The sequence below is a fragment of the Microtus pennsylvanicus genome, chromosome 14 (genome assembly GCF_037038515.1).
Source record: "Microtus pennsylvanicus isolate mMicPen1 chromosome 14, mMicPen1.hap1, whole genome shotgun sequence".
Lineage (NCBI taxonomy): Eukaryota > Metazoa > Chordata > Mammalia > Rodentia > Cricetidae > Microtus > Microtus pennsylvanicus.
In genome coordinates this window covers 18,251,179-18,266,119 of record NC_134592.1, presented here as the reverse complement: position 1 = coordinate 18,266,119, position 14,941 = coordinate 18,251,179, and the positions used below count along the sequence as shown (strand labels likewise).

Sequence of the window (14,941 nt, the reverse complement as noted above, 5' to 3'; positions counted from 1 at the left end):
TTTATGTTTTGAATATATTTTATTATTTCTTTGAGAATTTCATACATACATACAATATGTGTTTTGATCATATCGACCCCAACTCTTCCACCCAACTCCCCTCAGATCCCGTCTTCATCTCCTACCCCTTCCCAAGTTCACATCTTTTTAAACAAAGATATAACCCATTGAGTCTAGTATACTCTACCCATATACTCATAGGGGTGGAGTCACCCACTGGAGTATGGTGGACACAAAAGGGGCTTTCTCTAAAGTCATCAAATGTCAATAGCTCCTCAGCTATGAATGGGTGCTGTAAGCCCCTCCATGTGGAAATGCTGGCTGGAGGGTGTAGGAGCAGGGCTGGTGCTCTGGGTTTATGAGCAAGGCTAGGCCTAGCAAGTCCAGAAGCCACTATTCCATTCACGTCCTCCTGTATCCCCGCCCTTACCGTCTTTCTGCCCCTTGCTCTATGATGGTCCCTGAGCCTCTGGGGATGGGCTGTGAGACAGATGCCCCGTTTGTGGCTGAGCAATCTGCCAATACTGATTACTTTGCTTGCAGTACAAGGACATAAGCTCCATCCCCAGCATCCATGAACAAGCTGGACTGGTGCATGCTTGCGATCCCAGTGCTCAGAAGGAAGAGACGAAAGGCCTGGGGCTCACTGGCAGTCAGTCTAGCTGAACAGGCAAGCTTCAGGAGCAGCTAGAGCCCTGACTCAAAAACTAAGGTGAAGAGAGACAGGGGAAGACACCCAACTGATCTCTGACTTGCAAACACACACAAGTGCATGTATGCCTGCACAGGAAAAAAAAAACAACACATTTATACCACACACCCATAACCCCCATCTCACCCCCCACTTTCCATGAAAGACAAATTAGCTCTGTGAGACAACTTGTTCTATAGCTATCTTCCATGGCTATGCTGGGTTTCGAGGCTGTAACTCTGGCACAAGCTAAGGTGTTACTAGGTGCGCAGGCAGAACAGTGGTAAGCTGGGGTGGTCTATTGTGAACGTGCCTTTCTGACCTGCCCCCAAGGCTATCTAGGAATTATGTCATATGGGTGTCTTGCTCCTTATGGCTTTCTCAACACTGTCCTTGAAATGTATGTTGGAAGTATAAGATAGAGTGGCGGGGACTTTCTGTTTCTTCAGTAATCTGCAACTGTAATCCGAAGTAGGTACTTTAAAATACACACAGTCTCTTCTTTGTCAGAGACCAATCGAAATCACACAACAGGCTGAGAACATACTTCTCTACACCAAAGATCTGAGCCCACAAGTTTGGCCTTAGCAAGTCCCACACAGAGGCCTATAAAATTGCCATGGTGGTTGTCTAACGTTTTTATTATTATTATCACGTATGTGTATGATGTAGGGTGTAGGGGTGTGTGTGCGCGTGTGCATATGTGCATGTGTGTTATGGTACTCATGTAGAGGTCAGAAGACAACTTTTGGAGACTCAGTTCTTTCCTTCCATTTTGTATGGCAAGTGCTTTTGCCTACTGAGCCATCTCATCAGCCCCTGCCAATTTTGATTGGTTTTGCTAATATATCCTTTAATGTTATTTTAAGTTGTTATATACCATCTTTACATACTTTATTAATATTCTTAGTGTAAAGTTAAATAGTAGCAAGGGATCTGATGCCTACCACATATCAAGATCTGAGCTGTTAACAAATTTACTTACTTTGAGAACAGCTTTATACTTACAGAAAAACTACGAAGACAGTATGGGCAGTTCCTGTGTCCCTGACACTGTGCTTCTGGCTTTGGAACAGGTGCTTGCTGCAATCAGTGAACCCTGACAGGTACATTCTGACTAACTAAAGCCCATACTTTGTTCAGCTTCCCTGTGTTTTCATCTCATGGCCCCTTTCTGTCCCAGAATTCCATTCATCCTGTCATATTTGGTCACCACGGCTTCTTATGCAGCTCTAGGGGTTTCTTAGACAACGCTGGAGTTTTCGCAGGCTTCCTTACTTTGGATGACCTTGACAGTTTTGAAGAGATTGGTACAGGTACTTACAGACTACCCACTCAGTTCTTAGAAGGCCCATCTTGGTTATTTCTGTTTTTTTTTAAAGAATTATGAATAAAGCTGCTATAAATATTCTGTATGGGCATGCGTTCTCAAATCAGCTGGTAAACTATCTGGGAGCTTGATCTCTGGGTCATGTGATAAGCCCATGTTCAGCTTTCTGAGACTGTCTTCCAAAAGGGCTATAACATTTTGCATTCACTCTTGGCATTGAATGGACTAGATAGTAATCAACTAAAATAAAGAGAGAAGGGGGGAAAGAACATGCACAAGAAGAGGAGAGAATAGAGAACAAGAGACATGTTAGATAAGCCACTCACATAGAGCTTGTGCAACTGGAGCCTGATAGGACACTGTCTTTAAGACTGGGCAGTGAAAGAAACTTTTGCAGAGATAATGGTCAAGAGGTTTCCATGTGATGAAAAGCATAAAGAGTCCCGTTTTCTGTTGGTACAAAGAAGAAATTCTGCTGATATATGTCTGGGTATTAGCTAAGACATGGTCAGGCTGAATCTTAAGTGGCCCAATGAATGCAATTCTATTTATGGCTGTGATAGAACAGGAAGGAAGAGAAAGGGAGGGAGGGAAGGAGGGAGGGAGGGAGGGAAAGAAATAGAGAGAGGAAGGGAGGAGTCCAATACCAGTCAGTGGCAATAGGGAAAGCTTGTTAAAAAAATTGACTCAAGTACCATCTCTAAGACATCTGACCTTAGAAAAGTCATTTGAAATCAAGCTTGCCTTTCTTATTCAAAATAAGAAAGATGCCCAGACCCAACTTCTGCCTCTCAATGACTGTTGCTATGACAATATGTTTAATATATTTCCAGTCTCTTGGTCATTTTTTTCTATAAATTCAATATTATTGGAATGGCTTCTTTTGAAGTGATATATTTTAGAAAGCTTAACTGTTTTGCTCTCAGTTGAGTCTTTAAGAATTGGTAAATCATAAAGTAGGAGCTATATTTCAATTTTAGCCCATGTTTTCATACAGACTAATCTGTACTTTTCTCCGAAGTTAGAACAATGTTCTCTTTTATTCATGTTTCTAACTACTTTATCAATTTAACAAGAGAATTCAGATTAGATACTATATTTTATTGTGTTAGATTGTTTATGGGCTATTTTCAATCCTCATAGCCAACCCAAGCTAAATTTGTTTTACAAAAGAAAAGTCACTATGAGCTACTTAATGACAATGGATTTCTTTTTAAAGAAATTATCATTTTTCCTTATTTATTTTGTGCATGTGTTCATGTCCATATGTGTGGTTACATGTATGTGCAGGGTGTGTGTGTGTGTGTGTGTGTGTGTGTGTGTGTGTGTGTGTGTGTGTGTAGAGGCCAGAGGTAGACATCAGGTGCTTTCTCAATTGCTCCGCACCTTATTTTTTGAGGCAGTATCTCTTACTGAACCCAGTGCTCACAACCGACCTTGCTGGAGTAGCTGGCCAGCAAGCCCTGGGATGTTCTTGACTCCCTCTCCACAGTGTTGAGGTTACAGGTACACATCACCACACTGGCTTTTCACACAGGTCCTAGGGACTGAACTCAGGGCTTCATGCTTTCATGGAAAGCATTCTACTCACTGATCACTTTCACTAAGCTCTGAATTTCAATCTGCGTGTGTGCATTAAGAGATTGTCTAATTCCATATTGTCAAATTTTTCAAAAGTTAGAAGTCAAGAAAAGTAACAAAGCTCATTTTTATTAATCTTAGATGTATGGATTATACTATGAATACCAAGTACAATGACTGGGGATATGTATTATTTATACTTTACACGCCAGAGAAGTGTTGCTTAGTGGGAATGCATACCCATGCGAAAATGCTTCTGTTGTACAGAGCATTTCTAGAACTTTCCTTTTTGAATAATGGCTCCAGGGTCTAGAGTACCTTCCATCTTTGGTCTCTATAGCTGAGTTTGGTTATTAATCGATTGTAACTCTGGCTACTTCTTTGGTGGTACATAAGATGGGAACTGATTCTGAACACCTTCCATGTGAAACCCTTGAATGGACTGAATGAACCTGGGTCACCTCATTTGGGTTGCAAACGAAGTGTTTCTATAGACTATGGGCTTCTGTTACGGCCAAGTGAGATAGTTTGTCTGTTGTAAGCTGATCAGCTGGAATACTTACCTTACCTTTACTCTCTCCACATACCCCTATAACTTGGTCTGAGCTGCTTCCTGAGACTGCTTCCTCATTTACTAAAGGGAGCAGCCGGGAGGAGGGCTGTTATTTATTTCAACAATTTTAGTAATAAAATAAAATACCCAGCATTAGTCTCTTATAAAAAGACAACTAAAGAAAAAAATGTTTGTTAGGATGTAGGTGAACCAATAGTTAGTGTTTATTTTTCCTTTTTTTTTTTAAACAGGATCTCATATAGCCTTGTTTAGCTTTAGCTCAGCTATGTAACTGGTCTTGAACCCGTGGTCCTCCTGACTGTACCTCTCAAGTGTTGAGATTACAAGTATGGACCACCACACTCAACTTTTCAATGTTTTTTAAAAATAAAATTTATTTATTTATTCATTTATTTATTGAGACAGAATCTCCCTAAGTAACCCAGACTGGCCTGGAATTTAGTATGCTGACTAAAGCAATTCTGCTTTTCTTCCCAAATGTTGCATTAAAGACTTGTGCCACCATACCTGGGCTGTTTTCTTTTCTTTCTTACTTTTTGGGGGGTACATATAAGTGCATTTGTGAGCGTGTGTTCATATAGGTATGTGTGGGGGCCATAGAAGCCAGAGGTCAACCTCTAGTCTTGTTCCTCAGGAAACATCCATTGTTTTCTGAGACAGGCTCTATCTTTCCTTGAGTTCAGTGGTTAGGCTAGATTGGCTGGCCAGTAAGCTCTGGAGATCATCCTGTCTCTTTGGTGCTGGGATTATATACCAGCACACTTGGTTTTCTAGGGTACGTTCCGGGGATTGAACTTGGGTCCTCATGCTTGTGGGCACACACCGAGCTATCTTCCAAGACCCTAAGTTTTTTTTTTTCATTGTTTCACTTTCTTATTATCTCATCAGTTATTAATCCTGAGATTATTACTTTTCTACTTTGAGTAAAGATTTGCTGCAATTTTTGTATTTTTAGGTGACGGGACTGTGCTTGTGTCTCTGTGATTGCTGGGTGACATGGCAGGGGGACTCATGGACAGCAATACTGAAAACATAAAGTGCTACCCAATATAGAAGGCTTTGAGTGGGCATTTTCAAAGGGGTTAGGCACTGTCCAACAGAACAGAGAGCCTGAATAGACGAAAGTCATTTTGTTTGTGCTTTAGGAATGTCCCTGACATGCCAGACGAAAATTCCTTGACAGCAGTATTTGTGTACCTTGCGCTCATCTTTATATGAAGAAACAAAAGAACATGTCATTGGATGGAAGAACTGGCCAGGATTAAGGACCTGGGCAGAAAGATCAGGATGGAATGGAAAAAAAAATCAGGAAGAATTTACAAGGACATGCTCCAAAGGATCTGGTGACTGACTGTCAGAGCCAAGCAAGATGGGGAGAAGGGGAGACTCGGAGGCAGCTGGCTTGGATGACAGCTTGAGTGGGGGATGGGCAGGGAGGCTGTCATCAACAGAAATAGAAAACACAGGCTAGGAGAACAATTTTGAAAATTGGGGGAACAATGCATCTGATTTTAGTTCAGCGAGTCTGCACCGAGATGGGGAACGTCTGACAAGGGAGGGAAACCAGGCTTGGAGTTGAGCAGAGGTCACGATCAAAGATAAAGCCTTGTTTATGGAGTCGTATCAATCAAGGCGATAACTGGGCTCCTGGCAGTGGATGAAATCATCCTCGGGGAATGTTGATGAAGAACGATTGGCCAGCTAAGGACTTGGGAAAATCCTCTCCCTTATAGACTGGTTCTGGGACAGGCAACTGGAAAAAACAGTACAGAAATACCACAATGAACCTGTCCAAAGGCTGTGCCACCACCTCAGACCCAAGAGAAGGGACCTGAGCTGAGGTCTGAGAGGAACTGGTGCTGTCATGGTTCCTGGGCAACTGCTCTGAAAGCCGCAGTAGCAGGGAAACCTGGCACTGGGCCAGTGAGGGGCTCAAAGGAAAGCTGGGATGGGAATGACGGGACTATCCATCCCACCTTCAATTGCTGCTTTTTGTTTTTGCTGCCCTACAAATGCTAATGTCACTCAGGACTCTGTCCTTGGCTGGAAGCTCACAAAAGTGAAGGCTCACTGGGTTTCAAATAACAGAAAGTCACTCCAGCTGGCTTGAGCGGAAAGATTTATTGGAAGGATGCAGTTACCTCACAGGACCCAAGGGCTGTGACTGAGTCTTGCACATAAGCGCTAACCAGAAACCAAGCACCGCAGGGCTGCTCCTCTCTTACTGCTCCCTCTGCTGTCTATTTTTAAGCCCCTCTCTGCTCATTGCAAACCAGCTGCTTGGATTTTCCAGGCCACGTGACTGAACACATGGCTGCTCCCCGCTCTTGAGTCATGTCCCTTGCTCAGGCACACAGAGGAACATAACTGCAGTTTTAGTCTCGATGTCCTCCGAGAGCTGAGACTGAGTTTGTCAGCTTGAACAGATGCCTACGTTAGGTCACCCAGCTGGAATCAGACCAGCAAGGTCACACTGCACAGGCAGTAGTGTCGGGGCTGGGATCTGGAAGTGAGAGGATGGGGAAAGCTCCTCCCAAACAAGGAAGAGGATGAATCCTAAAAGCGAAGGGTAAGGGCAGCTTGTCTGTCACCCTTTCTTTGTTCTTTCCTCAGAGAGCCTCGATGCTCCCGAGTAGCAAACTCAGGGATGTGGATCGTCTTAGAAGAGGTCCCGACCAGAAAGGCTGCCTAGGTCGTTATCTTCCTCAATGGCCAGCCCTGGCCACATGCACTTGAGTACCCACAGGGGACTTGCCCATACCCTCTGGACAAACCAGAGTTGAGTGTGGCCAACCAGAGCCTATCTGTAGATGCTCTGAGCTTGGATCTGGATGGATCATGGACCAGTTCTTTGTGAGGATGGTGAAATGCTGTTGGTAACTACAGGAAGAAGGGGGGAATCTGGAGGTGCTAGTGTAGGTCCTGAGGCCTAGCCGCACCCCTACCTCCTTCTCTTAGGTCTCAGAAAGTTAATTCAGTGATTTCTTTTCTTTTTCCTTTTTCAAAGTAAATTCTCATTGGGTAGTTTTCTGTCATTGAGATAAAATGTCTTGGCTAATCTAGAGTCATGGGAGTTGCTGAGTAGACATTCCCACATTCATGGAAGTGACTCCTTCTTTTCCCTTGTCATCTTTCTCAGGACAGACAGATGACAGATAGGAGTGCCAAACAGAAGTTTTGGGACTCTGGCCATTACTGAAAGAATGGCTCTGTCAATAAATACTATTAGTGGGTTTTTTTGTTTGTTTATTTTATAGTTAAGAAATCTAAAATCTCTCTTTTATGCTTTGAGACCAGGATCAATGACTCAGTCTGTCTACTGTGATGGGAACACTTGCTGAGCAAAGTCAAACTGGAACACTGTGAACAAAATCATACACACATCTCAATGATACCAGCAACCATTTCCGTCTTTGAAGTAATATTTCATTCGTGTTGAGAAATGATTTTCATTGCTTCTTCATTTAGTTTATGAATGTTTGAACAAGCCTTTAATTTTTAACAAACTCGATTTTGGGATCATTTTAGATTTACAGAAGAATCATGGAAACGGTGGTGCTCCTGTTTGCCCCTCACCTAGGTGGTGCTCCTGTTTGCCCCTCACCTAGGTGGTGCTCCTGTTTGCCCCTCACCTAGTCTCCACACTGTTAGAAGCAGCAGAGAAAGCCCGAGCTCTGCTTAGCTCTACTGTATGTTCCTAGGAGCCCATCTAGGGGAATAAACCACATTTAGTCATCCCATATTTTTAGATTTCTCTGGTTTATCACAGCTAAATCTTTATTTCTCTTAAGGCTATCTGCTAATAATTTATATGAACATGAAGCTTGTTTAATGCTTGCTACACAAATTTATAATTTTACTTTATCTTTTAATGTTTAGCACTTTAAAAACAAATTACATTAATTTCTTTTACAAATGTTAATGTTGTGAAATCTGAACACTTACAATGGCAAGATCAGTATTTAAGAATTATTTTTAATAGATGCTATGCTATATGCTCAGTGTCTCAATTTGCTCCAGGAAAGTAGTCACTGGATCCCAGGGATGTGGTAGGGTATGGAGACTCCTAACTTTGGGATGGTTGAACTTCAAGTGCACAGCCAAACTTCCTTGAACCAGAATGCAGCAGAGGGCTGTTGGCCAGCTCAGGCGAGTGTCTCCAAAGCAGGAAGCCCAGGTTCAGGTTATTCAAAGGAACACCCAAATCACACCCCTTTGTCCATTAAGACCCCAAATGCATTCTGGTTTTCCTGTATAAAGAATGGCTGGCTGCCTGGTCTGAGCCGATTCCTGTGTTCTGTACACCCAGTGAGTGCTCCGCCACTGATTTGTGCTCCAGGGACTTTATATAAGAGAAGCCTTTGTTTTCCTAGTGTCTGCGCATTGCTTGGATGGCAGTAAGCTTGACATTCAACCAAAGTTGAGCAAATGAAGAACAATGACAGCACTAGCAAATCAAAGCTAACCCTCCCCAGAACTGATAAGAGCTAGGGACCCAAGTAGGCAAGGAGTGGAATTCACAGAATGAAGAATGGAGAGCTCACAGGAGTGGAAAGGATAAAAACCACTGGGTGGATGGCCAGCCTGACTCAGGGCTCTTAGACACATGGAAAGAGATTCCTACCTCTAGGTCCAATATCAGCATTCAAAAACTGCGATGAAGAGTTTACTCATAAGCAGACCGCACGGCAAAAGAGTGAGGTCTGTGTGGCCTTCACCTAGATTACAATTCACTGGTCTGTCCAGCATTGCCCAAGGTAGTCCACAAGTGTCCGGCTTCATTTTGCCTGCCCATAGTTCATGGCATACTCAAAGTCTCGGAAGCTGACGTGACCGTCTGAGTCTTGATCTGCTTCCCTGGAAAATGAGATGGAAAGTAATTCACACATTATTCCTGTCAGCACCTCTGTATCAAGAGCATTCTGGAACCTTCCCTTCTCTACATGTCAGCATGAGGAAGGAGCCAACGCTATCAGAAGACCCAGGCTGATGCCTGTGCTTCCCTTTCCTGCACTGCTAACACCTAAAGGATGGAGGAAAGATGGTGTATTTATGAAAATCCACAGAAGCACAATGGAATGCTTCTGGGGGATGGATCTAAATGCATAAGTTACTCAAGAGAGGGAGGGATAAGCTACAGCTGGGGCGACAGAGTTTGAAGAGCACGTGCAGAGCTCTGAGTTTCACCCTTGCTCTGCAGAAAACTGGGAACAGAAGTGCAACACCTATAATCCCATCACTAGGGAGGTGGAGGCAGGAGGATCAAAGGATCAGGGTCTTCTTCATCTACATAGTGAGTTTGAGGCTAGCGTGGGCTATATGAGAACCTGTCTCAAACAAAAGTAGGAAAAAATGATTGTTCTAGTGATCTCTTACATATGAAATTTATATACATAATATATACACATACATATACACTGTAACAAAAATGTGACATGAATAAATAAGAGAAAACTGTTATAGCAGCAAACGGTGATGGTGACAAAGTTTGATGTCTTGCCCACCTCTATTTTTATACCCCAAGACTGCAGAATCTTAACACCAATTCTGGGGTTACATACACAGCTACTGAGCCTTAAGGAGGCTGAAAGTTTTCTACAGATCACACTGATAGACAGCAGCTAAAATCCAACTCAAACGAGGCCCGTGAAACTCTGAAGGCAGGACTCCACCATCTCCTGCCAATGCCACCCTATATAACCAACACCACACAGGCAGTTCCTGCATGGCTAAGCACAATTCCGTGGTTCCTTCCTGGCTTCACTCGCATTTGTGGGATCCCTGTTAAATCCCCACAACACGCATATTAAGCTTTGCAAATTCCTATGAGGAGTGATGGAGATGTGAGCCTTTGATTAAGGGTGTGGGAAGCCTCTGAGGGGGTGTCCTCTGTCCTCAGAACCTCTGAGATGTGGTTCTGTTCCCTGAACGGCAGCAGAGAGGGACACACTTTCTAGATGGTTAAGGTAAGGCACACAACCCAAAACCCAGCCAGCAGGAAAAGAGGAGTCTACTGAAGAGCACATCTGCATGAGCGTGGTCCCAGGTCCCCTTGGGGACCTCCTGAAACAAGGGGAACGCATGAGCGTGGTCCCAGGTCCCCTTGGGGACATCCTGAAACAAGGGGAACGCATGAGCGTGGTCCCAGGTCCCCTTGGGGACCTCCTGAAACAAGGGGAACGCATGAGCGTGGTCCCAGGTCCCCTTGGGGACCTCCTGAAACAAGGGGAACGCATGAGCGTGGTCCCAGGTCCCCTTGGGGACATCCTGAAACAAGGGGAACGCATGAGCGTGGTCCCAGGTCCCCTTGGGGACCTCCTGAAACAAGGCAGGGTACGGCTTCTTCGGAGCATGAGCGGTTGATGCAAATGACATTCTACAGAAAACAATGGTATCAACCACAACACAGGGCTTTTAAAAGCAAAGACTGGCCTAAGCAAGAAAGCCACTAATCACTGTAATAGTTTTAAAGCAGGCTTTTAAAATATTGAATTCTAAAATAAACTTTCTGAATATTTCATGCCAAAGTCTCTGAAGTCTATAATGGTCTGGATAGAGTGATGATAATTTTTCTTTCTTTTGAAGTAGAGAAAAAAAAATCCTACTTCTCTGCCCCAGAGCAAAAACCATGTTGCAGCGTATTGGGATAAAATGACTGCGTACCGCGGAGGCTATTCTTCTTGTTATATCTCTTGGTGAAATATACATGGTGATTTCATGCTGTACAGCATGCAGAGCATAATGTCAGATCTCTTCTAAGGGATTTAAAACAATCACAGGATTGCACATCACTGGCTACGGGATATAAACCATCCCTTCAATAAAATTAGATAATTGAAGATTCTTCACATTGCCTAAGTATTTGATTAGAGAAACAGCCTTCTTTCCCTTTCTATTCTGAGCTGGTATGTCTGAACTAAAATCTCATAGGGCGAATAACGCAGGAGAGAACTAGCAGGATCAACTGCTTCTGGTGATATTTTGAGTGTGTTTTCACTCATTTATTGGGACACTAGAAGGCTGTAGAAAGCAAATCTCTCTGCCCATTTTTCTCCTGTAAACAACCTGTTGTTATTATATTAACGTTGAATTATTCTTGTCTTTGCCACACAGGGGGTGGGTCCACTGTCACCACAGATGTGGAAGGGGAAAGTCCATCCACATGGCTTAGAGAGGGACATCTGATATCTCCTGTTTATGTTTAGAACGAGGCACAGTACACTAGCTGATACTTGCTCACGTTTCAAACACATGAACGGGCTGGTCCTTTCAACTTGAGCAAAGAGGAAACCGAAGTTTAAGGGTTCAAAGTTTAAAAGCCATGGCATACAGTTTTTTAGTACCAACACAAGCATTCTGTGGAAGACTGGAATACCCACACTCAATCACAGTGTGGCAGGAACAGGCGGGCTGGTGGGGAGAGCTGGAGATGTGGAGAGGGGAGGACTTGCATTAGGTAAAAAGAAACCTTATTTCTGTTTGCGGGAAAGAAAGCCTTCAACCCTGGTTCTGAAACTGGAACACACTGCTTTAGTGTCACCTGAAAATGCTCAGCCCCAAAATATCTCAGTACCTCTCACTCCTACTAGAAACAATCTCCAGGAGCGCAAGAACCTTTGCCCACAGCTGTCCCCACCTCTTAGCTCATAGCAGGCAATGACTCTGTACTGAATAGATGAATTTGTGGAGGAAATGGAGCCGAGGAAACCGGTGACAATATTATGGACAATGTATTACCTCCCAGGAGGTGTTGGGATCGAATAAAGAGACTGTCTTATTCCTGTCAACAGATGCAAGAGCAGCCAGTGAAATAAAACATGGGGGGAAAGCCACCTCCAAATACCACCCAGAGATTCACAAGTGAGTCCATTATGGTCTCTGTGCTCAGCCGCATTCGGCAAACACGGGGTGAGCATGGGAAGAAACACAGGGGAGATGGGCTTCGGAAAACGAGGCTGCTGAGCATGGTGATGGATAAAGGAATCCCTGGAACACCGGGCAGGACAGGTAGATGTATCCAACCCAAGGCTCACATGCAGCCAAGGGCAGCTGTGAATGTGGCTCAACATAAAATCATAAGACTTGCTTAGAGAGAGAGAGACAGACAAACAGACGGACAGATTTTGTGTGTGTGTGTGTGTGTATGTGTGTGTGTGTGTGTGTGAGAGAGAGAGAGAGAGAGAGAGAGAGAGAGAGAGAGAGAGAGAGAGAGAGAGAGAGACTTGATTATGTTGGCCTCAAGGATGACCTTCGTAAATGACAATGCTATCACAGTATCAAAAGGTTGGGCACTGTACCAAAGCTGAACCCTGGACATGCGCAAGTCTACTTTGCCATGGTGAAGCCAGTGAGGAAACTGCTCTCTGGTTTGACACACAGACAGAGATGTTGTCACCTATCTAAGCTCGAGGCTTAGAATGGACTGTTGAAAGGAATTGAGCTTACAGAGATGCATGAGAGGAAAATAAGTTGCTATTAACAATAACAAGTGTTTTCTAAAAATGTAAGTCCAATGACATTAAAGGTCCTTTTGATTTGTTTTTAAGATGCATAATAGAGACCTGCCTGGAATTGCTTTTGGCAGCAGGGACTCCAGAGAGCTGGCTGCTCTGTATGGCTTCTGATGAACAATTGAGGACCTTTTGGGAGAGAAAAATGAGAAGCAAGAAAAGAGAGGTACAGAAAGAGAGGAACAGGAAGATGGGTGCAGGGAGAGAGGAACAGGAAAAGGGGTGCAGGGAGAGAGGTGCAGAAAGAGAGATGCAGGAAGAGGGGTGCAGGAAGAGGGGTGCAGGAAGAGAGGTGCAGGAAGAGGGGTGCAGGAAGAGGGGTGCAGAAAAAGAGGTGCAGGAAGAGAGGAGCAGGAAGAGGGGTGCAGGAAGAGAGGTACAGAAAGAGAGGAACAGGAAGATGGGTGCAGGGAGAGAGGAACAGGAAGAGGGGTGCAGGGAGAGAGGTGCAGAAAGAGAGGTGCAGGAAGAGGGGTGCAGGAAGAGGGGTGCATGAAGAGGGGTGCAGGAAGAGGAGTGCAGGAAGAGGGGTGCAGAAAAAGGGGTGCAGGAAGAGAGGAGCAGGAAGAGGGGTGCAGAAAGGTGCAGTAAGAGAGGTGCAGGAAGAGAGGAACAGGGAGAGGGTTGCAGCAAGAAGGTTACAGGAAGAGGGGTTCAGGAAGAGGGATGCAGGAAGAGGGGTGTAGGAAGATAGTTGCAGGAATAGAGGTGCAGGAAGAAGCACGGAAGAGGGGTGCAGGAAGAGGGGTGCTGGAAGAGAGGTACAAGAAGAGGGGTGCAGGAAGAGGGGTGCTGGAAGAGATTGCAGGAATAGAGGTGCAGGAAGAGAGGTACAGGAAGAGGGGTGCAGGAAGAGGGGTGCAGGAAGAGAGGTACAGGAAGAGGGGTGCAGGAAGGGGGGTGCAGGAAGAGATTGCAGGAATAGAGGTGCAGGAAGAGAGGTACAGGAAGAGAGGTACAGGAAGAGGGGTGCAGGAAGAGATTGCAGGACAAAGGGTGCAGACCACACAAGGGTATGGAGCAGTGTTTAAAAGCGCTCCAGTGAGCTGCTTTGCTCACAAGGAGCATCTATGGTGTTTAGTATAACCTCTTCCATATCACCATCCAAGGCTGTGATAGAGGCACACACTATGAGGAGCTTGAGTCTGGAGCCAGGGGCTGAGAGGACCAAGGAGAGAGCTGTCTGAGCAGAAGCAGAAGGGAGGAGGAAGGCAAATGGGCTGTGGTAATGTGGTCCATCAACTCAACTAATTCCCAGATGGGAGAGCTGAGGGCCAGATGCTCTCTGGAAATTTGCAGGAATCCTGAGAAGTGTTTAGGTTCCTACAGGGTATGGGATGGGGTTCTGTGCAGCCTTCTCTAGAGTCAGGAGTGCAGGAAGACCTTCAGGAGGACTGGACAGACCACCCGCTGAACTCCAAGGTTTTCACTTTTCTAAAGCAAACATTCTTCCATACACTGTATTACAGTAGGAAGTGCTGTGCAGTTACTTTCATGAACACAAGACTCACTCTTTTTTCCCGTGCACATCCTAATTGGTTAATCAAAGCTGTCTCGTGGTGATGCTCTGTGGACTTTGGTAACCAGAACTGGTACTTTCCTACTTCCTCATAACCAGAGGCTATGAGGTCTGAGCCTTGGGGAGCCAGGGTTTCCCACTGTGATCTCTCACAAGACAGGCCACAGTTTTGCCTACTGATTTCTGAGGGGACACATAAGGTTGTTTGTTTGTGTGTGTGTGTGTGTGTGTATTCACATATGTGTGAGTGTACATGTGTGTGCAGGTGCATGTGGAGTCCAGCGGATAGCCTTGGGTGTTGTTTCTCAGGTGCCGCCCACCTTTCTCTTTGAGGCAGAGGGGCTCACTGACCTGGAAACTGACACTTGAGCTAGGCTAGCTGACTATCCAGGCAGCATGGACCCACCTGTCTCCTTCTCCCCGGTGCCTGCATTACAAACGTGTGTCATCATACCCAGTTAGGTTTTGTTTTGAAATTTTTTATGTGGGTTCCGGGGATCGAACTCAGGTCCTCGTGCTTGTAAGGTTAGCACCCAATTAACTGAGCTGTCTACCAAACCCCAAGAGTTCTTACTTTACTAAAAAAAATGTAAATAGTGGGTATTTCTCTAAAGTAGTAGCTGTTTCTTATACAAAACATTTCTAACACAACTTCTTAGAATGCCCTGAAAACACTTGTTTCTTGAAAAGTTGTTTTTGTTGTAAAATCATTTCAGAGTAGCTCTTGGCAGGTTTC

The 14,941-nt window shown here is 44.7% G+C and overlaps 1 protein-coding gene across 1 annotated transcript in view; it reads right to left on the bottom strand.

Moving 5' to 3' along the window:
• Nucleotides 1-7,727: 7,727 nt before the first annotated feature.
• The window catches only part of Efcab11 (EF-hand calcium binding domain 11), a 163,673-nt gene continuing 156,459 nt past the window's right edge, over nucleotides 7,728-14,941 (bottom strand). Inside the window, exon 6 of the mRNA XM_075947607.1 lies at nucleotides 7,728-9,033. Coding sequence (XP_075803722.1) covers nucleotides 8,955-9,033 — 79 coding nt within the window. The 3' untranslated portion in view covers nucleotides 7,728-8,954. The remainder of the gene's footprint in view (nucleotides 9,034-14,941) is intronic.